At 48.9% G+C, this 23,880-nt stretch overlaps 1 protein-coding gene across 4 annotated transcripts in view; it reads right to left on the bottom strand.

Annotated features, from left to right (window-relative positions):
• Positions 1–261: 261 nt before the first annotated feature.
• The window catches only part of RIMBP2 (RIMS binding protein 2), an 85,658-nt gene continuing 62,039 nt past the window's right edge, over positions 262–23,880 (bottom strand). For 3 of the 4 annotated variants that reach the window (XM_058422846.1, XM_058422847.1, XM_058422848.1), the window contains 13 exons: positions 23,354–23,463; positions 22,126–22,935; positions 19,516–19,667; positions 17,899–18,360; positions 16,113–16,256; positions 14,973–15,131; positions 9,366–9,483; positions 8,477–8,661; positions 6,747–6,915; positions 5,483–5,583; positions 4,535–4,606; positions 4,165–4,299; positions 262–1,763 (listed from right to left, as the gene is read on the bottom strand). In XM_058422846.1, the coding sequence (XP_058278829.1) occupies positions 1,572–1,763; positions 4,165–4,299; positions 4,535–4,606; positions 5,483–5,583; positions 6,747–6,915; positions 8,477–8,661; positions 9,366–9,483; positions 14,973–15,131; positions 16,113–16,256; positions 17,899–18,360; positions 19,516–19,667; positions 22,126–22,935; positions 23,354–23,463 (2,809 nt within the window). In that variant the 3' untranslated portion in view covers positions 262–1,571. Of the gene's footprint in view, positions 1,764–3,539; positions 3,587–4,164; positions 4,300–4,534; positions 4,607–5,482; positions 5,584–6,746; positions 6,916–8,476; positions 8,662–9,365; positions 9,484–14,972; positions 15,132–16,112; positions 16,257–17,898; positions 18,361–19,515; positions 19,668–22,125; positions 22,936–23,353; positions 23,464–23,880 lie in introns of all 4 variants that reach the window. The other variant, XM_058422845.1, reaches the window with a different exon arrangement.

Genomic DNA, 23,880 nt, shown 5'->3' with positions numbered 1-23,880 from the left:
TACTTCACCGCTGGGCTTTGGGCACAGGTGGGACAATTGCTGGGTAGCTCTGCGACCCTTTTTTACCTCTGGGAAGCTCCTGCAGGATTGCAGATAGAGGAGATAAACCCTTTTTTTATTCTGCAGTAAACTGGAGCAGCCAGGGACAGTTCTGGAAGAAGGCTGAGGCAAGAAGCCAGCAGCTGTCACTGGATTTATGAAACGTACTGCACTCTACAAAATATCAAATTATTTATTTATATAAAATATAATACACAACCATTGTACACATGCACACACCCACACAGTACTTTACCACAAATGTAGGCCAGTTATTTTCTTCAATTAAATGTTATAATCTAGCACACGGTATTTTACAGTAATTTACATCGTTATCTGAAGACACAATGGGGAAGCTTTGATCATTCGTTTATAAACCTTCCGTAAATTACAAAAAGAAAGGCAGTCTGAAAAGTATGTATAAACAGTAAAAACAATTTACAAATGGACAAGAATTACAAAATAGTAACAGCCAATGACTGCCATCAGTGTGTGGGGTTGTTTTTCGTGATATGCCAATATTGCAGGTGTGATTTGAGTCGAGCCTGGCGCAGCCTCCTTACGGGCTGTGGCTGGCACAGTTTGTCCTTGCACTTCACACTGCAGCCTGAATCTGACAGCAGCAGTCTGAAAATGCCTTTTCACCTAGGACTGAACCTCCACAGCAAAATAAGTAACTGGGGGAGAAAAGAAAGGGCTTTTGGTGTGGAGTTTGGGTTTTTTTTTTTTCCCCAGTAGCTCAGAACAGTGAACCAGGAGCCCCAAAACTGGAGGGTGGATGGTTGAAACAGGGTGAGCTTCTGAGTAACTTACACTGCCTGATCCCAGTGGAGTGAGAATGACAAATCAGTACAAGGGTTTGGATTTACGGGGGAAGCAAAAACTAAAACCCAAGCGTTTAGCACAGCACTTCCACACTCCCAGGAGCTCATCAGACATGGGATGGGGTCAGTAACAGTATTGACCTGAAATCACGGGGTGGAGGGAGGATGGAGACAGCTGAATCCACACTACATACACCGGATACGCTGCATATTTATTAGACAGTACAAATCATTGTGCATTAATAAGGCAAAACATCAAGGCTGATTCAACTAGGAGTTTCAAGACCATTTTTGTTAATGCTAATGACTGGGTACAGGGGGTGATCTCTCTGAACTAGCAATCAGTGAAGAGAGTTTTCTCCCCCCACTCGTGGTTAAAGGCTGAGATTTTTCCAATGGAGTTGCAGGTGTTGAGTTGACTTCCAATAAAACCATGTTCTTCTGGCCTTAATCCCACAACTTTTTGTTTGTTGTTGTTTGTTTTTTTACTTTTTAAAAAATGTTTTTTTCAACAACAAATGCACTTCCCTTTTTTTTTCTTGCTGTTTTGATTAAGCAATTCACATGATTCTATTGATGTCAGTGTTAAAAATGCAAAGGTCTGGTAAAGTACTGCATAGTCATGAAAGCCCTAGTTTTGATTTAAAAAAAAAAAAAAAAAGAAGTACACAGACTGGAAGCTTTACAAGTTGTCCAGGAGCACATGACTCATTTCACTGCACCAAGCTTTTTCAGCAGTTTCTTGCCTTTGGAAAGCAGCCCCTTTTTCTTTTTCGAGGACATTTCCCTGCCTCTCCCGGGACTACCAGAGCCCATCACAGGTGACGGAGGTGACCCGGGATGGAGATGAGCTGTGGGGGATGGTGCTCTCCGGGGTGTACCTGTATTCTCAGGAGGAACCTATTAGGTACATTGTTATCATTTATTCAATCTTTGAAAGCTTCAAAGCCATCATCAGCAAGAAACCTGGCAACATCCCTTGTCCCATCACCCACTTAAACAAAAGGGTCGGTTTCTTTCTTCTCTCTGGCTTAAAATACTGCGTGGGCTTATGGAAAATACATCAATTTGGAGAAAGAAATTATAGAAATAGAAAACCCACCAATCAAGCCCAGTTTTGGTTATACCTTTTTAAAGGAAAAGTTGGATACACTTGCTTTGCCAGAATTCTGGCCACAAAAGCCACCCAACTGGCTTTGGTTTTTCATTTCAGTACTCTGATAGTACTAAAATGGAGAGGGATACTTTTAGCTATAGATTTAAGAAAAACAAATGCGTTAATTACTGCAGATTAGCAATCTATAGAAGCCAAACTCTTTTCAGAAGAAATTACTTAAAATGCTACATGGTCACTTACTTTTTTTATGTCCTTTAAATGCCTTTTCTTTAAAATTGGCTAGCAAACTTTATGTACAGATTAGAGAAGATGGCACACTGGCTTTAAAAAAAAAAAAAAGAAGAAAAAAAAAAAAAAAGGAAAAAGAAAAAGCTAAAATGAACCTTAATTGCAATCAAAGAAAGCTTAAAGGCCCTGAGCGCTTGATGTGTATGCTGCAGCTATGAGGTTGTTAGATGACAGCATTCCTAAATATTTTGAACAGCTTTTTTTTTTTTTCTGTTCAGTCATCAAAAGCACTTGGATGAAAATGCTAAAATTACGTATGCTCAGCCTATCCTAGCTACAGTGCCCAGCTGCAGAATGGTTGCTATCAATTAAGGTGATATTTTCATAGTAGAATCCATGCTTTTGGGAGTCCTGCTAGCTTGGAGCTCCAGTTAAACATCAGCAATTTACTGGCTTGTTGTGCAACAGTGAGTTGAGCAAAGGGGCTTCAAGCCTACTTTGATTTTAAATCAAGGTCTAACTCTAATGAAAAAAAAAAAACCAAAAAACCAAACGAAAAAACAAAACAACTTGGTAAAGCACCCCAACGTACACCTGAAGATACCAGATATCGAGTCTAATGCATTCATTCAGTGAGCTGCATGTTTCAGGTCGAGACTTTTATTGCATTGGTAAACCAAACAGTTGCTAATGTTGCAAACGTACACTCGCTAGGAAAAATCCGAGTAAATTGTACCAGAGGAAGGGGCTTTTATCAGAAGTGCTGAATAGTTGGTCTTAGGCAAACTGGGGTATAATTGATTGTGGAAAACACATTTTAAGGCAGACAATTTAAGTGGCTGTGTTTGAGTGTAGTGAGTTTCAGAACCAACTATCCCCTTGTGAACTGCCGTCCGTGCCAGCGTCACTGCTGTTTCTGCAAGGGCTGGAGCTGTTGTGCTTTTCTCTTGACACGGGAGCTTGGAATTTTTACATCCCAGCTTGGCTAGCAATGCAATATGCAGCTTTGTTTGTAGGGTAGTTAGACATCAAACTCTCCTCTCTATGTAAACATAAACATTGAGCTCGGGAAGAAATATGTTCCAAACACTGACCTTGGTAAAGGGAGGTGGGATGGATTTGGGAGGGTTCCTGCTCGAAAGGATTTGTCTCCTAAGAAAGGAGCTGACGTGACTGGGTACAGTAAAGGCTTACAGCCCGTTCTTCTGTGGCCAAGGGGTTTGGAGACATATTTCTTTTCTTTTCCCCCACAATTAAGTTTCAAGACTTGCATTAGATAGCCAGGTAGCTTTAATTGAAATCTCTATTGGTATCTTCAGTTGCTCACTTACGTGAAGGCTACATTGCCTTATTAAGGTGTGAAATGAACACTCTTCTTCTGTTTCCAAGCAGATGAGCAAAGAAATAAAAATATATATAAAATATATAATATAGAAAAGTATTGCAGTGATGAAACAAAACCAAAAATGAGGTACTCTAAACACGATTAATTCTTTCATAAAAGAGAAGTCTCTGAGCAATTAATTGTCACCAGTTGGAACAGAGGGTTGTAAGGATTAAGGGATCACCACTGTCGGTCCAACAGCTGCGGTTACCGTTTGTATTTAGAGGAACACTGGTACCAGCCTTTCGTGCACAAGAACTTTTTTAGTAAGAGCAATTTAGAAGCTCTGGGAAATAACTGTCACCAGGAAAGCGCTGCTTAAATTCAGATTATAATGGCCGGTCCTGTAATGACTGCAATCAAACAGTCAATTTCGTTTCTCCATTTACAAATGTAACGAGCTGGCAAAGGCTAAAGTCACTTTTCATCACGGTTTTTTTTTAATATATCGAAAGATAATTTTAAATGGGCAAATGAATTTAAAAGTAATGTTAAAAGTAATGTCTAAGTTATACATGGGAGGGAATGAAATGGAAAATGAAGATTCAAGTGTTTCTTAGGGGGTTGCTTACCCTTTTTGCCTTCGATCTCATGGGTGTGTCATGGACGTAGCGCAAGGGTGCGTCGGAGAGAAAGACTTCAACATCATCAGGCACTTCTTCAAGGAAGTTGGAAGGAACCAGCCCCTTCTGCCCGTTGAGTTCACCCTGTGAGCAGAGGGAAGTTCAGTGAATGCCTTCATTTACTCACCTGCAGGTTCCCAAGGGGGCTGGGAAATATTTTTGCCTGTTTCCAAGCTGGCGAGGAAGAGGAAATTCTCGTCTAAGGTCCCTGGGGACGCTGAGGGCTCACAGATTCCCACCCCCTCTCCCCAGGCTGGTGTTTGGTAACTGCTTGGTGCAGCTGGGGGCAGTTCGGGGTGACCCAGCAGAGCCAACTTACGTAGTAAAATCCATCTTCATCGATCTCACCAAAGACAGTGATGATGTCCCCAGTGCAGAAGGTCAGCTCGGCCTGCAGGGAAGGAGCAGGGACAGGCAGCTCTCAGGCCAAGGTCAACCTCCTCTTTACTCATAGAAAATCCATTTGGATTTCTCCCCACTCCTTCATGTTAAGACACTGCTGAAACCGAACTGATCTTCGAGAGCCAAATCTCTTTTTTTTTTTTTTTTTTTCCCCCTTGGGTTTTTTTCCTCAGCTTGCTAAAGCTGGCACCTCTCCCAGCCCCTGTGGACACCCACAGGGCCCCCTGTGACCAACACAGGGACTTGGACAGGCGGGACGAGCGCTGGAGCTTTGATCTGCGCAGCTTCAAAGGGCCCCCGAGCCACTGCTGGGGGAGAGGGAGCAGCTGAGGGTGGGACGTGGCTCAGGCCCTGCTGTGAGTGCCAGCACAGCATCGGGGCTGGCAGGAACCTCTGCACATCACCCAGCCCAACCCCTGGGGCACGACAGCCCTGCGCTGCAACTGTCCTGGATTGGCTTCAATAAAACCTTCACAACGGGCAGCTCCACTCTGATCAGCACACAGTGCACTGGGCTCCTTCTAATGGTCTGCGGCTTAAATGCAATTAGGGCGGGGTTTTAAATTAATTTTAATTTCCTGTGGTCATGGGAGAGAGAACAAACAAAATCTTTGCAATACAGCAGCACAATTTATTTGATTTGTTGGCCAAACTATTTTGAAACACCATAATTTAGAAAAAGATTTTCAGTAAGAAACAGAAAACAACCCTGGCTGTGTTCTAAAGCACCGAGTCCCACATATTTCAAAATTCACTTTCTCCTTTAGAAAATTCCCGAGTGTTCTACAGTTCACCAGTTGAAACAAAACCAAAGCACATTCTAAAGGACCATTTTAAAGGGTAACAGGCTCAGCTCTGGCCCTACCTCCACATCCACGTTGGGGGAGCTCTCCCTGGGGTCGTAGTCGTAGAGAGCCACCATCCTCCTGGTGGTCAGCGGCTGCTGCCGGCCGCGCCGGCCGCGCTCTGCGGGGCACGGGCAGCAAGGTTATCCCAGAAGTGTCCCAAAAGTGTTCCCAAGGTGTTCCAAAAGTGTTCCCAAAGTGCTCCCAAGGTATTCCAAAAGTGTTCTCAAGGTGTTCACAAAGTATCCCAAAGTGTTCCCAAAGTTATCCCCAACATGTTCCCAAAGTGTTCCCCAAAGTGTTCCCGAAGTGTTCCCAAAGTTATCCCTAAAGTGTTCCCAAAGTGTTCCCACAGTTATTCCCACAGTCATTCCCAGTTATTCCCACAGCTATTCCCGAGGTGTTCCCACAGTTATTCCCAGTCATTCCCACAGCTATTCCCGAGGTGTTCCCACAGTTATTCCCAGTCATTCCCACAGTTATTCCCAGTTATTCCCACAGCTATTCCTGAGGTGTTCCCACAGTTATTCCCAGTCATTCCCACAGCTATTCCCAGTCATTCCCACAGCTATTCCCGAGGTGTTCCCACAGTTATTCCCAGTCATTCCCACAGCTATTCCCGAGGTGTTCCCAGTTATTCCCAGTCATTCCCACAGCTATTCCCGAAGCGCTCCCCGAGTCCCTCCTGCGCTGCTCTCGCCCTCTCCCAGCTCAGCTGCACGAAGCCACGACGGCCACAGCCACTGACAGAGAGGAGCGGCCACACACAGCTCAGAAATAATCATTAGCCATCATTAAATAATAATTAACACTGGTCTGCCTCTCTTTATGCCAAGGCACAGAACCCCCAGCCCGCTGTGCACAGCGGACTCCACAGCTCAGGGATCCTCTTCTGAGCCCAGAAATATTTCAGGAATATTTCAGAAAAAGTTCAGAAAAAAAAACCACAAAGAAAGTAACAAGTGGAGCGGTGAAGCTGCAGGTCCCCATTTGCAGCAGGTGATGTACTAAGATTAAATATTGGTGCTATAAAGTTGTATGAATATTAGCTGTATAAAGTTGTATAAATATTAGCTGTATAAAGTTGCATAAATATTAGCTGTATAAAGCTGTATAAATATTAGCTGCATAAAGTCATCCCGACACTGGCACAGAGTGTGTCCCCTGGGGCCGTAAATGACTGTAAAAATGTAGATAAATCTGCATAAAACCAGGGGGTGACGTGGGAGAAGCCAAGTGAAGAGACCCGAGGGTCTGACGTGCGATGTCTGCGTTTTCTCTCACCGATTTTCTCAATTGGAGTGTTCAAAGGAAGGAAACCTTGCTTCAGAAGCTGATCCATCATCTCCTCGTCGTCTGCTTGTATCTCAGAGACCATGTTACACGGGATAAGGCCAATTCTTGCACAGGTTTCTCCACGGTAAAATCCATCAGCGTCTTTGTCCCCATAAACCTGGCATCCAGAGAATGATGATATTGGTCAAGCAGGTTTTAGTATGGAGGAATTTTAGTGCAAGCCTAATGACAACTGCAGTTTAGATGTGGAATTATATTAGTTTTGGACCGCTCTGACTTAGGCTATAAAACTGGAATTGTTGCATTTATTTGACTTGTGACTTAAGCAGAATTTAGACTTTTTTTTTTTTTGTTAGCAGCGAAAGTGACAAAGTGCATTAAAAGCCATCAGTTTCTCCCTGTGCTGAGCCACGTGTTTACTTGGTGTTTATGGAATCATTATGGTACTAGATTCAAAATTAAATATTTGCAAAATTATGCCAAAATGTTATTAATTTGATTCAAACAACTTTTACATTTCCATAAATGCTTATCTCATACATAATGCACTTAAGCTCTGTGACTGCCTTTTGATTTAATTTAAAAACATGGCTTAGAAAAACTACCTGAATGAAATGCACATTCTTGCAGAGGAAAGGAAACTTAAACAAGTTCTTTTTCTTTGGCATAGACCACGTAACACGTGAGGGAAGCGAAACATTGAACAAAGTATTTAACAGCACAAAGACTGTGAGCTGGGTACAGATGTTTGTGTTAGGGCCCAACCCAACGGAGTGGAAGGCAGTCAGGATTTTAACAGCTTAAATCACAGTTTAGTCTCTGAAATGGGCAATGTTCAAATTACTGGGTTTGGGGTTTTTTTTTGTAAACTGCCCCAGCTCCTGGCACGGCCCAGCTCTCCTGGGCAGCCATGGGTGCTGTACATCAAACAAACAAAAAAAAATAAATAAAATAACCACTACAACAAATAATTTAATGAAACTAAAACAACCCCTGCAATCACCTCTATTAACATTAAAAACTAGTCAATAGCAAGTTTCAAAAGTATTACCAAAATAAAAGCTAAAAATCAAAACCATAGACTAATAATAAAAGCACTTAATATAACTCAAGATAATGCATCTCTACCTTTCAATTGTATGCATGCACAACTGTAAATGCATCAACAGCTACCTTAATCATAAAAAAAAATGTGAAAGTACTTTTCCAATTAAAGTCAAAAAAAACTATTTAAGATAATACTAAAAACTTTAAAAGGGGAGCAGAAACACTCCACTTAGGGCTTCAATTAATCTAAAGTTCATTATCTCATCATTAGCTAGCAGTGCCCAGCCTGTGGAAAATGCAGCAGCTCAGGTTTGGGGCAGCACCAGCACTGCTGGGGCTCCTTTGCAGCAGAGATCCTCTCTGACCTGCTCCTCCTGCAGGGTTGTGACAACGGACACAGGGAGCTCCAGAGTCACCCTTCTGGGCCCAGCCTGAATCTTCACTTAAAACTGGCCCCAACTATCGACAGCACCTTCGAGATTTTTGCCCATTTTGTGGTTATTTTTAAGCCGTTAGCACTCGATATTAATGACGGGATCAAGTGAGATTTCCAGCCCGAACCTGTGAAGGAAAAACGCCCGGGTTCTGATCGCACGGGCGGCTTTCTCCAGGGCACAAAGGAGAGGCTGTTTGTAAAACTGTCCTTTGTCTCCTTTGTGCCCAGGGCTCACCTTGATGATCTGTCCTTCCTTAAAAGGCAGCTCCTCCTCTGCGGCATCGGGGTTCGGGGACATGGTCAGAGGGTCGTAGTCAAAAAGTGCAACAAATATTCGAGTGCAAAGATCCTCCGTGCCAGGATCTGTTTCAGATTCCTCATAAATGTCTGGGGAAAGATGGTCATGACCACCGTAGCCATCTGTGGAAGCAGGTTCAGAAAAGAACAATTCAGTCATGCAGGCTGGCCTCACCATCCAGCTATCCCAGCTAATATTTGAAACATGACTGGCATTTCAGTGAAAAAAAAAAAAATCCAAACCTCACTCCTATAAAGCTTGGTGGGTGGTTTTTGTTGTGGTGTGGGGTTTTTTGGTTTTGGTTTTTTATTTTTTGTTATTTTTTTTAAAAAAGCATATAAAACCTGCTCTGGAAGTCAGGCTGATCTCCTGCACCAGACTGATGTTTGCACAGCTCACGCAGGAAAGCCATTTTTGTTAGGTTTGCAAGAGTTTGCCATAAATTAATGGAAAAAGTAGCCAAGAGCACGGCATGAGAGTACAGAACGATGGCAGACGAGTGGCAGCACGCAGGGCTGGGTGACCCTGGCTGTCCACACCGATTTCACAGACCACCAGTGAAGCTGCCAGCAGATTCCTCCCGAGCTGGGCTCCCGCTGTAGCCGAGCCCCAGCAGGGTTCAGCGATCCGCAGCGGGCACTAAAGCGACGGAGAGCTCTGGCGGTGCCAGCTCACACCTGGGAGCCCCAGCACGCCCCTGCCCTCAGCCCAGCCCAGGTGAAGCGGCCTGGCTCCGCACGAGGAGCTGCCCTTCGGGGCGCTGAAGGATTTCCTTGCCAACCCCGAGGCTGCCAAGAACAGAGATGCACGGATCTGTCCAACTAACCCATGGAAGGGACCAAGATGGGCCGAGACCTTTGCGGCACCGCGCTGCCGTGCGAGGACCTCCGCCCTGCGTGCTCCACCCTGTCCGGCCGTCCCGCAGAGGCTGGGTTCCCTAAAAGCTGAAAAACAGGGACACGGAGAAGAGCTCAGTCAGCGCCGTGGTTACGCGGCTGGACATCGACCGGGTCCATCGCGTTTGGAAGCGTAAGCTCTAAAGGCAACCAAACCTAGTTTTTAACTCAAAGGTTAGCTGAAGAGTGAGTACTGCTGCCTGGCAGACCTGCGAAAGGAGAAAAAAAAAAATAAAAAAAAATAATAAAAAAAAATGGTTCCCTGATTCATGGCAGAGTTTTGCAACCGGCAGTCACACACACCAGAACAGAAAGAAAAGAATAATTTTTGCAATATTCTTTTGCCTTTGTCGTTGCTGCTGAGGTGGCGTTGGCGTGTCCTGACGAGCGGCAGGGGCAGCCCCGGGGCTGTGCAGGGGCTCGGGGGGCGCAGGATGCAGGATGCGGCCGCTCCGCACGGGCACGGCCCGCTCTGCCCGCGGCCGGCCGCACCCCGGAGCTCTCCAGAGGTCACCCCGCAGTCACCGGCACGAAGGCAGCGCGCTCAGCACGGCCGGGAGCGGGATCATCTCAGCCCAGCCGGGACGCTCCGGGAGCAGCGGCTGAGCCCTGCTCTGCTCTGCTCTGCTCTGCTCTGCTCTGCTCTGCGCTGCCCAGCCCTGCTCCGCTCCGCTCCGCTCCGGAACGCGGCAGGGTGCAGCTGGAGCTCCGGGATGCTGCAGACAGAGGGTAAAGGACCGGTTCTGGTCTCTGGGGACGCGTCCCTCACACCTGGAGGCTCCTCTGGACGTTAATGGACAGAAATGCAAAGAGGCAAGATGGTGCAGAGCACCCTCGGAAGATGTGGGACGGCCCCGGCCCCTGTGGAAGCAGCTCTGTGCCTGCATCCTCCCGCAGAGATGCAGTCTGCAACTTCAAAGGCAACAAGAGATGGTCTAAAAAGGACGGCAAAGTGGTGACAGTGCAGAGAGAAGGCAGAAAATGAAAATGATGAAGCCGTGACTCCAAAAATCTGGGTCACTGTCACACTGGGGGAGAATCTTGATTCTTCTCTTGAGATGTTCCATGATAAAGAGCATACCCTGAAAATTCTGGGAATGAGATGAATAAAAACAACACGATGAAATGAATTATTTGACAATAATAAAAATAAAAATTAAAAAATACTGATGATGAAACATTTCTCCAATTAAAAATGCAGGGGTTTTTTTTTGTTGGGTTTGTTTTTGGTTTATTGTTTTGTTGGCTTGTGGGGGTTTTTTTGGGGTTGTTTTTTTTTTTTGTTTTGTTTTTTTTTTTTTTTTTTTTTTTTAAAGCAACATTCAGATGGGCAAAATAAAGAAAAGCAATCTTTTGGAAAAATTATAGTTCAGCTAACCCTTAATTAAAATTTAGATTCAGTTGTCCTTTAATAAAAGCAGCCATTATTGTAATTTCTTCTGGGGGAAAATCATCGCCAAGCAAATTAATCTGATTTCAGCATGACACAGAAGAGGACCATAAACGAAAATGCAGAGCAATAAACAAAAACGAATGGGGAAGAAAAAAAAAAAAAAAAAAAAAAAAAGGGGGGGGGGGGGGGGAAATGCAGCAGATGGGTCCAAAGGATGGACTTTAAAAATCAATTTGGAAAAAAAAGAAAGAACAACAAAAAGAAAAAGAACCAAAAAAGCAATGATTATAGAGAAGAGACTGATTTGGCAAGCAGATGTTAAAGGAAGATACTTCACACACCAGAGAGTCTTCTGCATCTCTGTGGGGTGGCTTTGCAGGGACAGCGGCTGCCCTAGAGCCAGCCGGTTTGGGGTCGCTCTTCCAGCCCCCCTGCCCTTCTCCGTTACACAAACGCTCTGCTCTGGCGCCCCTCGGAGCTCCGGCCTTCCTCCCCGAGCCGGCCTCGGCCTCTTCGCCCCCGGGCTGCCCCGGCCAGGGGAGCTCCCCGCAATCCTCCTCGATGCTGCTCTGCCTGGTCAGGGCTCTCCTGCGGGCCGGCAGCGGCCGCCTCCGGCAGGGGCAGGGCTGTGTGTGTGCCCGGGGACCGCACCCGCACCGGGGCTCCTCCTCCTCACTGCCCCGGGAGGGTCTGACCCCGAACCGGGGCTCCTCTTCCTCACTGCCCCAGCTGTGTCTGACCCCGAACCGGGGCTCCTCTTCCTCACTGTTCCAGGAGCGTCTGATCCTGTGCCGGGGCTCCTCTTCCTCACTGCCCCAGCTGTGTCTGACCCTGTGCCGGGGCTCCTCTTCCTCACTGCTCCGGGATTGTCTGACCCTGTGCTGGGGCTCCTCTTCCTCACTGTTCCAGGAGCGTCTGACCCCGAACCGGGGCTCCTCTCCCTCGCTGCCCCATGGGGGTCTGCACCTGTTCCAGGTCTCTCCCTCTCTGTCCCAGCCATGTGTGACCCTGTTCCAGGTCTGTCCCTCGCTGTCCCGGCCGTGTGTGCCCCTGTTCCAGGTCTGTCCCTCGCCGTCCCGGCCGTGTGTGACCCTGTTCCAGGTCTGTCCCTCGCTGTCCCGGCTCTGTGTGCCCCTGTTCCAGCCCTCCTCCTCCTCGCTGCCGCAGTCCAGCCCGCTGTCGGGGCTCCGGGCCAGGGGCTGTCTGGCCGCGCATCCTCGCTCCTCCGGGCCCGGGGCCGTCCTGCGCCTGGCCGGGTACCGCGGGCTGTGCTGCTGCTCCGCAGCTCCGGCCCTGCGGGATCGAGAGCCTCCCGCTATCCTGGGGTTCTTTTTACAGGCCGTACCTAAACCCTGCTTGTAGAGCAGTTCCGAGTGCTCCCCGTCCTCTTCGGCCACTTCTGGAATACTGAAAAGCCTTTTACTGTGGTGTGTGTGCTGGGGAAAGTCAGGCTGCTCCGAAAAGGGGGCTCCAGTGGTCCTATTCTTATCGTACTCCTTAAGATTTATGTAATGTTAAAAACCAGACAGGGAACAAAGAGCGTGTGACAAAAATAAAATGGGAGGGAAAAGGGAGAAAAGAAAAATAAAGACAGAATTAGTTTTAGAGCAATGGCAAACGTAAAACATGCAGCTTATATAGTGAAAAGGATGTCATGCTTTGAATGAGGAGCTGTGAAAAATAAAGATGCGATTAAGAAGTTGCTGGGTGCCAGATCCAACACGAGAGGTCAGTACAAACGACCGAGTGATGCTCTTAACGGGAATAAACTCGTGCATTTGAAACGGAGCAATGGAAGCCACATCCAGGTTCCAGCAGGGTGAGTGAGGACGGCATTAAACTCCTTCCTTGGCCCATGCCAAGCTGCCATCTGATATTCTCTGCAACCAGAACCCACATCTGGGGACAACAGCTCTGCCCTAGCAGCCTCCTTGCTTTGCATCTCTTAAAGCTTTTTATAGAGGTAGTCAGTATCTTCACTCTCCTGTCAGAGTAGAGCTATTCCACAGCCAGCATTACAGGAGTTCTGGTTTCCTCTCTGAAATTCTAAAAGACCTGCACCATTTTTCAAGCCTGCCTTCCAGGGAAAGCCCCCTGGGACACAGGCTGCTCTCTGAGGCCCCCGGGTCTGCACTGCCACCAAATCTCTCATCATGACCTTGTATATAAAACCAGAGCTTGGAAGTCAGCCTGTGAGCAGAAGCTAAAGTCTCTATGCCAGAAGCAGGTAAAACCTATCCCATCCTGGGAAAAATAAGCGTTCTGGACATGCCAGATACATTTGGCACTTTTCCTGTTCCATTTCCACAAAACACAGGTTGGTCTGACAAAGAATCCCCAGAGGCTGGGCTGGGCTCTGGGCAGAGGGAAGGGAGCACAGGGCAGGAGGAGCTGGCTGCCAGGATTTATTGATTCTGCAGCACGGAGATCATCTCTCCTTGTGCTTAATGCCCAGATCAGGGGCACCTCTGGCCTCAACAGCACCCGTAAATAACAACAGATCATCCTGGAGATTTCAGGGACATCTCTCCCTGAGCATTCCAAACCCAGCTGTGTTTGGGCATTGTCCTCTTTCAGGCTGAGGGAACTTCCCAAGTTACTTTAGACTGTCTCACCTCTTTTCCTTTATTTTTAAAACATGTGTAACACCAGTGAAACTAGAGATAAAGTGCCACTGAAGTGGAAAAAAGATCAGTGAGCGTGGACTATCACAGTTTAGATAGAGAGAAGAGACATCAAGAGAAGCCTGTAAACCTCAGCAGGTCAAAAATTATTTCCTACACCAGTTAAGGTTCTGGAACCTTCTCACTATCAACACTGATAATACTGATTTAAATCCAAGAAGTAAATATACCTTCTGATGCATAGAGAACAAGAATGGTCTTGGGATTGTTCTTTTTGCCAGGGGAAGGGGACAGAAGAGGCATACAGAAGGATTTAGCTTTTCAACCTTTACGTTGGTGCAGCAATAGAAACACCAATAATTTCTTCTTCTGGAAAAGCACCTGTCTCATTGCAGACTATCAGAATAAAAGGACTGAATTTACAGGACATGAAAGCACTCATAGGAACGGTCAGAATTCTTGTATGCATGAGAAAATAGTACTGATTTTAGTTTAACAACCATCTACTGGGAAAAAGTGAATCTGTGGGTTTGCGCTTCCTAAGGAAACACAGTTTGTGCAATTCCTACACACATAAAGAAGCCAATACAACTTACATGTACAAATACAATATGGCAAATACATACTGAGTATTGGGTGTGTTTAGTGCTCTGCATGTGCTGTACTTGTCCTACTGAAGTTGTTTCTCACGATGAATATTCCTGTACTGAAGCAGTATTTCGGGAATACATCTCCCACTCTCTCTGGTGATTCCCTGATATTCAGGGCACAGGGAGTTCTGATAAAGCACAGATCAAACTAAGCTGAAACCACTCCCATTCTTACAGAATGCTTTAAGCCTGTGGCAGGGATGGGACCAGCACTGGATACACGGACAAACCACTCACACAGGAAAAAATCAGCTGTTTTAGAAGTTTTTACAAATCTCCTTTCTCAGAAACAACTCGTTTTCAGGGTAGCACATGCAGTGCATCCCCACAGAGACAAGGGGAAGGTCCCCAGACACAGAACAGAAATTGCAACTGCAACAATCACATATAGGAAAATAGTCAGTCCAAAGTTTATCTATCAAACAATGCAAAAAAGAAGGAAATAAACGCATTAACGCATCCCAAATCTAATTCTCCGTGACAGGGTGGGTTTTGCTGCTCTGCAGGGTCCCTCATGCTGGGAGGGAGGGAGGGAGGGAGGGAGGGAGGGAGGGAGGGAGGGAGGGAGGGAGGGAGGGAGGGAGGAGGGAGGGAGGAGGAAGGAAGGAAGGAAGGAAGGAAGGAAGGAAGGAAGGAAGGAAGGAAGGAAGGAAGGAAGGAAGGAAGGAAGGAAGGAAGGAAGGAAGGAAGGAAGGAAGGAAGGAAGGAAGGAAGGAAGGAAGGAAGGAAGGAAGGAAGGAAGGAAGGAAGGAAGGAAGGAAGGAAGGAAGGAAGGAAGGAAGGAAGGAAGGAAGGAAGGAAGGAAGGAAGGAAGGAAGGAAGGCAGGCTCTGGAGGCAGCCCCAGGGCACGGTGCCCATCCATCCCTCACCTTGAGCGTGCCGTGCGAGGTGAGGCTGAGGCGCCGCCGGCCGCCCTCCTCCAGCTGCATCTCGGAGTAGAGCTCCTCCTCATCCTCCTCCAGGATGTCCGACAGGTCCGAGCCCCGGCTGCTCTCCGTGTGGTACTCGTCCCCGTGGCAGTAGTGAGCCTGGGAGAAGGTGAGGAGGAACCTTAGTGCGGCTAAAGCCGATAATCCCGGCTAGCCCGAGCGCTCCTGGGGCTGGGCTGGCACACGGGGCACCACCACGAGCCTGGGCTCTGCTCGGGGGGAGACACCGTGGGGAGATTCTGGTTTGCCCATTTGTGATCGTAATTCAAGAAATCCAGTCTCAGTGCCAGGTGATACAAAAAAGGACATCCCCATTCACAGCACCAAACCTGGTTTTAGTCTTGATTAAACTCCCCTGATTAGAGAGCTCCTTCATGCACCAGTGGATTGCTGACCAAACTGTAAAGGCCTTAGGATAATTCACATCTCATCTGTTCTTCGCAGCTGTTTGTTACATCACATTATAATTTAGGAGTGATCACTATTGCATTCTTGCAGCATACTACCACCATTGCAGACCCTCCACACAGGAGGTCAGGTCTTTGACTGAAGTTTTTTACACTATGCCAAGACATTAAAAAAATCATCTCTTTTCTAGAATTTACATCTCTCTTGAAAGTAATGTAATAAATGATTTAATATTTGTTTTCAGCGGGATCAGACTAAAAGCTGTGCAGTTGTGCAAAACTCTTCTGGCAGCCCCTGTTGCATTCCTTGGAGCCAATCCTGCACCCTGTTTTTTGGGGTATCAGGTCCCAGGCCATGCCCTCACGGCACACAGGAATCCTTCCCCCTTCCCCTGTCCCACAGCAGGTTCTCCCATGCACCTCACACAGAAAAGGCCCAGAACACAGAGAGCACAGCCCAGGCACCTTTTCCGTAAGTGCCACCTTCATTTGCTCAGTCTGCAGCCCCTGGAAGCGAGGGTGCTCGGGACACCCCCGTGCCAAGCCCGGAGCGCTGCCAGCCCCAGGAGCAGCCCCTGCCCAGGGCTCGGCCCCACACAGCCACAGCCCCACAGGTGACCTGCACAAAACACTCCCTGAACACCTGACACAGGAACAAAGCCAGGACACTCACTTGCTTCCCAAGTTCTGACCCTTTCAGGAAATCATCGACGGACGCTCCCCTGCGCTTGACCTTGGGGGAGTCGTAACCATCCTCCTCCTCATCGGAGTACGGGGCGGCGCTGCTCCTCTCGCTGAAGATGCTCCTCCTCTCCATCTGACGGGGCAACAGAGGCACAACAGAGCCGTCAGCAGAGGCCTCTGCACCCCCGGGATCCTTGCCAGTCGATTTAAATTAATGGCACAAAGGGCAAGGCTGAACACCCAAGCACACGGCATCCGTGCGCTCACGGGCTAAAGCACTGTCAGTTTCCCCTGGGTGGAACCTTGGAGGAGTTTTTCAAGAAGTTTTTGCCTGTTCTATCACCCTCACTCCTAAACAATTGCCCGGTTCCATGTGTTTATCAGCTGAGCTGCCAGCTCTCCTCCCTGTGCCACTCAGCAAAATTCTCAGTGCCCTGCGTCAGGGGCTGCCAGCAGAGACTCCTTTCCCCTGGCACAGGCAGGGGATGATCAACCACGAGGGCATTTTTGACCTCAGAACAAAAAAAGCCCCAGAATGAGGCTGTGGGCTCTTGCTCTGTTCCTCCTGGCCGCAGTAATCCCTGCTGGCTCTGGTGACAGCTCTCAGCAGCCACCGAGAGGCTGGAGCAGGGCAGGGGCAGGCACACAGCTCCTTCTGCAGCACTTGCTGCAGTGCATGAGTGAAGAATTTATACCACAGGGGACTAAACGTGACAAATATCCCTGGCAGGATTTGATTACATTTAGAATTAATTAGTCTATAAGCTTCTGTCCAGATTCCTGAATAAAGCATTTCAAGCATCACTTAAACTAATGTAATCAAACGTGGTTCAGAGCACATGTTATGTCAGCAATTTTCCAAGCCAGAAAAAGTATTTCTGGTTTTTTTCCCTTATGGTTCTTAAACCAACTTTGACCTCATAGGGCCAAAGAAACCAATTGCCTTTTCTCCCTCTATTACATTCCAGTCTTCTTTATTTATAAAGAAAGGGAGATATATACAGATGCATATTTATGCATTTATCAGACCTCATTGAGCCAGAATTATTCAGCTTCTCAAAGGCTCAATTTACCCACTGTATCAAATGCATCCCAAAGCAGGAATAGTGGAGGAGCTGGGGCTGTTAAGACATGTGTGAACCGTCAGAATTAATGGAGTTATTTTGGAGATACAATGGGAGACTAAAAACTGTGCATAACTGATGATTGCCAGATGAAGGACCACGAAAATGTATGAAATAAGTGACACCTCAGCTTGCAGGAAGTAACACTGTGAGCAGCTTGTGATGAGAAAGTAACTGCCCAGGGCACTGGGAGTACTTAAATACTGCATATTTGTGTGGAAAACCCACAGCACGTTGTCAGGATGCATCCACGTCAGCTGTACCGACCCCGGAGCCCCAAGTGTGGGATTTAAATTACGTGGCACAGATGGGAGTCAGGGCAGCAGCCATGGGACACCGTGGTGCCCAAAGCAGGGGTGTCCTTGGGCAGGGACACTCCAGGAGGAGCTGCAGTGAGGAGAAGCTGCAAACACCTGTGAAAATGCAGCACTGAGAAGGGCAAATACGTAAAATTCCCTGTGGAGCCACGACAGCGGACACAGCTGGGATCTGTGAGCCCAGAATTCCAGCACACTGCTTCTCAAGCTCAGGCTCTTCAGAGTTTGGGAACGGCTGCCCGCTCCTTAAAGCACGTGATGAAAAAGCTCCGATGGCAAGCGTCACACTGAACAAGGCAGCCCAAAAAAGCCTGAGGAAGGAGTTTGCCTTTACCCTGCTGCTCTCTGCCACTCGTTGTGCAGCTTCTCTTGCCATGGCTTTTGCGACGGTGTTGGGGACTGGAGTGCCTTGAGGCTGGGGGAGGATTCTGTTGGGGGACGGAGATCTCCTCCCCTGGAGCGGGCCGTGGAAACTGGGTGGCTCCAGCATGTGTCCGTGGGCAGGGGACACCGAGCGAGTCTGCTCCCACGACTCATCCCTCTTTAGGTGTGGGCCTAAATGTTCTTCTTTGGTTTCTGGGGCTCCGGCACTTGCTAATGGCTTAGATTTGGGAGCAGTTCTGGGGTGAGGGGTTGGAGGCACCAGGAGGTCAGATGGAATGGCAGCAACAGAAGAGTCCACGGACTCCCCTTGCGCAGAGAGCGTCCGGACCGTCACCTCCCGCGCGTCCAGGCTCCGCAGCCGCGGCAGCTCCAGCGCCGTGCCCTCTGCTGCTGGGAACATCACCTCTGCCACCTGGGGACACACACACGCACCTGTGAGCCCCAAAGCCCCGCCGCCGCCCAGCCCCCCCAAAGCACATCCCTCGGGATCCCAGAGCGAACTGGTGCCGGCACAGAGCGGGCTGCGAGAGCCCGCAGCAGGGCTGCACAGCCCCCGCGCCGCCTGCCTCCATCCTTCCAGCCCCTCTGGCCAGGGCGGGAGCAGGGAATGCCCCAACAACAGGACAGGCTCCACTGCAGCCCTGCGGGGCTGGCCCACCTCTCCCAATGAGTGTGGCAGGAGGGAACCGACCCGCTGCCCTCGGGCAGTGACACCGTAACCTGTGACACTGCACTGGCACAGCAGGTGACACTGGCACAGGAGGTGACAAAGACAGGAGGTGACACTGGCACAGCAGGGCACTGACCCACTGCCCTTGGGCAGTGACACCGTAACCTGTGACACTAGCACAGCAGGTGACACTGGCACAGGAGGTGACAAAGACAGGAGGTGACACTGACACAGGAGGGAACCGACCCGCTGCTCTCAGGCAGTGACACTGTAACCTGTGACACTGGCACAGCAGGTGACACTGGCACAGGAGGTGACAAAGACAGGAGGTGACACTGGCACAGCAGGGCACTGACCCACTGCCCCTGGGCAGTGACACCGTAACCTGTGACACTGGCACAGCAGGTGACACTGGCACAGGAGGTGACAAAGACAGAAGGTGACACTGGCACTGCAGGGCACTGACCCACTGCCCTCGGGCAGTGACACCGTAACCTGTGACACTGCACTGGCACAGCAGGTGACACTGGCACTGGAGGTGACAAAGACAGAAGGTGACACTGGCACAGCAGGGCACTGACCCACTGCCCTTGGGCAGTGACACCGTAACCTGTGACACTAGCACAGCAGGTGACACTGGCACAGGAGGTGACAAAGACAGGAGGTGACACTGGCACAGCAGGGCACTGACCCACTGCCCTTGGGCAGTGACACCGTAACCTGTGACACTGGCACAGCAGGTGACACTGGCACAGCAGGTGACACTGGCACAGGAGGTGACAAAGACAGGAGGTGACACTGGCACAGCAGGGCACTGACCCACTGCCCTTGGGCAGTGACACCGTAACCTGTGACACTGGCACAGGAGGTGACAATGACAGCAGGGCACTCACTCACCCGCTGCCCTTTGGCATAGACACCGTAACCTGTCACGCTGGCACCGTGCGATGTCCCCGTGGCTGACAGGGCCGGTGGCTTCCAGCACACCTGGATGGTCCCTGGCGTGGGCCCTGCCCGCACAGCAATGTCCTGAGGTGGAGCTGGAGGACCTAGGAGAGAAGGGACCGGTCACTCCCGAGCCTCGGGGCAGCAGCACAGCGTGGGCGGCAAGCTGAAAGGGGAACATTTCCGAACGCCTGGTTAAAGCACAACTGCTCCCACAGGCTTTTCTCTGCACTGAACTAAAAACACCCAGGAACCTCTGAAGGCATTTACAGAATGTTACTGTAACAGCACACCAAATATCTCCTTAATTGAAAGGCATTGCCCTGCTTTAAATAGCTCCAGTTCGGCCAGAAAGCCAAAGTAAAAATATCACAGAGATTATTAGCTCATAAATTTTTCAAGCATCCTGCTGTGCTCTTTAACCATCAAACCCTGGGCAGTCTGCTGCTAGAACGTGCGAGAAGCAGGGCTCAGCTGCAGCCGCCTCTGCAGAACACAACACAGACCCCGGTGCTGTGAGATGTCTTCTCCCAGAGAGCCCAGCACAACCAGCTCCTGCTCATCCACCAAAAGGGTACAGACACTGACTGTGTGCATCATCCACGTGCAGACATCGCACAACACCGCGGGCGAGCGGCCAGGGCGTTTCGCTGGTTTGCTGCCACTGAATCTCATCCTCTAGTGGACACGGAAATAGTCACGGTCACGTTCAGGACAGCACAGGCACAGCAGGAAGGTTCTGCTTACACCATCCCTGCATCTGTAAAGGATTTTTACCTTGCAAGTTGAGAGTAGGCAAATTGACCTAACACTATTCTTGGCCAAGAGAGATTTTGGTTCAGGATTGAATTTCAGCGTTCCTGGTCATCCTATTTTATGGACAGCCAGCATTCCCAATTCATCAGGGCTGCTCCGCTTACAAGAAAGAACGCATCTGATCTAACCCAGCATCTTGCCAATGACAATGACATTAATCTGCTCCTGCAGGAGAAGTCACCTTCCTTTCACTCTCCCAAAACTAAACAATCCCCAGGGTGTCTGTCTCGACCTTCACAGGCTGTGGCAGAGATGGGTTTAATAAACTGCCATGCCTGAGGCTCAGCATGGTTTCCATTTCCTCCCATCATTAAATGGGAAATTATTCCTGAGGATTTTCGATGGTCTTGGTCATCAACATAAATGTTTGTTTTGGAATTCTGCTACGCTTTTGCTCCTCATGGTTTTTTTCCCATAAATTAGCTCCAAAACGTGCAGCAGCCCCATTGGTCTTGATCCTGTAGTTATTTCTATTTTTAGATCTGAGCACCCAAGAGAAAAACACTTCTATTTTTATTGAAGCAATTCCATTGCTTTGATGAATTGAGATGAGTTCAATTGCATGACACCCCACGATGGTAGCTCCCATCACTGACTCCAAATTCATCCCTTTCCCTTGTTCCAACGACTCTGGAATCAGGCATCAGCCCCTAACCTCTTCAACAGCTGCTGTGCTGCTTTCTCTGCACACCAGTGAAAAGCTGACTGGTTTCTGTAGCAGTGCTCCCAGTGAAATGAAGCAGTGGGAAAGATTCTGGGATCTCTAAAAGCTGAGGCCTCACTGCTCCTCAGCTCCTCGGCAGAGAACAGCTCTGCATTGATCAGCAGCCTTGGCAGCTAGAGGGAGATACAGCACGGGAAGTGTTCGGCCCGGAAAAACCCTCCCTCAAAAGGCCTTTCCTAAATAGCAGAGTTGAAATAAGTTCAAGCCAGCACCCAGGCAGTGCCTCCCAAGTCCCCCAGGACTCCCCAGTCCGAAATGCCCTCCTCCCAGCAGGTTCCACAGCAGCACTCCAGCTGCCCCACGCAGCGATTCCAGGCTGAAGGGAAACGTGCGAGCTGAGGATGCGTTCACTGAAACGAGCCTGGCATCAAGATGTGCGGCACAGCATCTGCACTCGCCCTCCGCTCAGCCGCACTGCTGCCCTCCCTGTCTGCTCCCACAGAATCCCCCAGGCCAAGGAGGCGAGCAGGATGAATCCCTGCCCCTCGGCTGCAGGCAGAGCCCGGCAGGCAGCGAGCAAACCCCAGCTCAGAGCTCGCTGCTGATCCTTCACTTGCCACCTGTACCTGAGTGTCCCTTCAGAGGCACCCAGAAAGACTGAATATTTCAGGGATTTCCTACTTGGCCATGATTAGATGACCTTGGGTAGGTGAGTCTATAAGGAAAGATAGATTTTGTCAGGTGCTGCCATACACTCCCAAAATTACGAGATTATCCTCCAAATTCACTACATGATTTCTGCTCTAGTTTTCAACACTTCAACATTCCTGAATAATGCAAATGACTGACAACACTAACCAGCACTCCTAATGTAAAAGCCAGGTGGGAAAAAACCTCAGACTTCCCAAAACACAATGAATCTGTTCACTGCACAAACTCAAATTGCACAATGAAGTTGATTACAGCTTCACAACCAAAATGCACTTACACCCCCTAAATGCTGTGAAGGTTAAAGTATTTCATCTAGTGTTTTCAGAGAAACTCAGCTGAAGAGTTTTGGGGTAGGGAGGAAAATACCAAACCTGCTGGCAATGTAGAAAATTCCACAAAGGCTTCCTTTTTTTCTCGCTGTTCCAAGGGAAGCTGCCAGGGCATCTGGTGGGGCTTTGCCATGACCTTCACCTTGTAGGCCATATTGGGCTTCAAATTAAAAAAATGGTACTTGTAGCTAGCAGCCTTGACGATGTCGAACTCCTCCTCGTTGAGGAAGATGACGTGACTGTAATTACTGTTTGTAGGGAGCCAGGAGAGCTCGGCAGAGATCTGGGTTATGTTGTCCACGCGGAGGTTGGAGGGGGCCACGATGACGTCCTTGCCCACCAGCAAGGTGCACTGCAGCTCGTCGGAGTTGCCCTTGCTGGTGATGCTCTGGATGGATATCCGGTACGTGCAGGTGGAGGTGTTGAGCTTCTCGATGAGCGCTTTCGTCCTGCTGCCCAGGGCTATGTTCATCCTGATCTCCTTGTCCACCAGGACGTTGTAGCTGCTGACGGTTCCCCAGCCGGGCGGCACCACCGGGGGCTCCCAGCCCACAATGACACTTTTGGCTAGCTGTTTAATAAGGGTGATTTTTCTGGGATAAGGCACAATGTCTTCTCCGATCTCATCAATGTTCACGTCCAGGGTCCCCGCGCCGTTGCTGACCACGCCGGGCTCCGTGTGGCTCGGGGGGCTGATCTCCAGCAGCTCTCCCTCCAGAGGGGGCCCCGAGCGGTTGATGAAGTTCTGGTCCTGCTCGCTGCTCAGCGCGCTCGACAACCGCGTCTCGTTGTCCTGAACGAAATCCACAAAGTTCGAAGGGACGAGTCCTCTTTGTCCATCCAGGAGTTCTCCTGGTGGGAAAGAGCAATGCCATTGAACCCCTGAAGGAGAACACCTGTCCCACGGCAGCTCCTTGAGAGCGGACAAGGTAAGGGGCAAGGGATGGGTGAAAACGCACAAACACCATCCCCAGCCTGGGAACATAAGGGCTTATTAAGGGAAGTACCAGAACTGCCAGTAAGCTTTTTTGTCAGCTTAAATCTTGCCAGTAGGAAAAGCTGACACCATAAAATATTTTATAACTAGCTCTGCCTGCAAGGAGCGGCTTTGCTGATGCAGAAACTCTTTTAATTAACACCACGATGATAAAGCTAATTTTAGCAACTGATTTAGGAGCAGACGAAGGAAAGAATTTGGAGCGTGTTTGACAGACGAACCGCTTTCAATCTGCATGAATTAGCACGAATTCACGGATTAAAAAAAAAGTACCTTCATAGAAGCCGTCCTCGTCCATGTCTCCGTAGACATAGAGGTACTTTCCTGCCGTGAGAGGGAGCTCCGCCTCTGGGTTCTCATTTGGTCCATCAAAGGGGTTGTAGCTGCGGGGGGACAGGCAGAGTGCTGCTCAGGAGAGGGGCTACAGCTCCAGGAGGGCAATTTCCCCAGGCAGCGTCTTTGCTTCCCTTCCAAGACACACTCTGAGCGGCCCCGCGTCAGTTTGTGCCCGTGAGGTTCCCCCCTACCCCTACCCCTAAATCCACGTCCTTTCCTGCAGGATTCTCTCGGACACTCCTCACTTAGCGCTCTTGAAAAACACCGGCCAAAATTCTCTTTATTTCTTAGAGTGACTTAAAGCAATCTCAGCTGTGGGGGTCTTTTCCAGTCGCCATATTCAATTTTATGTTCCTTTTGCACAGGTTCATTAAACTTTTGCAGAGGCAAGGTAAAAGAAGCCAAAAACAGGGAGCTACATCTAAGAGAAGCTACTGAGAGACAAGCACTTATTAAGCCCTTAA

This window comes from Hirundo rustica, chromosome 17, assembly GCF_015227805.2.
Source record: "Hirundo rustica isolate bHirRus1 chromosome 17, bHirRus1.pri.v3, whole genome shotgun sequence".
NCBI classification, from domain to species: domain Eukaryota; kingdom Metazoa; phylum Chordata; class Aves; order Passeriformes; family Hirundinidae; genus Hirundo; species Hirundo rustica.
This window is presented reverse-complemented; position numbering and strand designations above follow the sequence as displayed.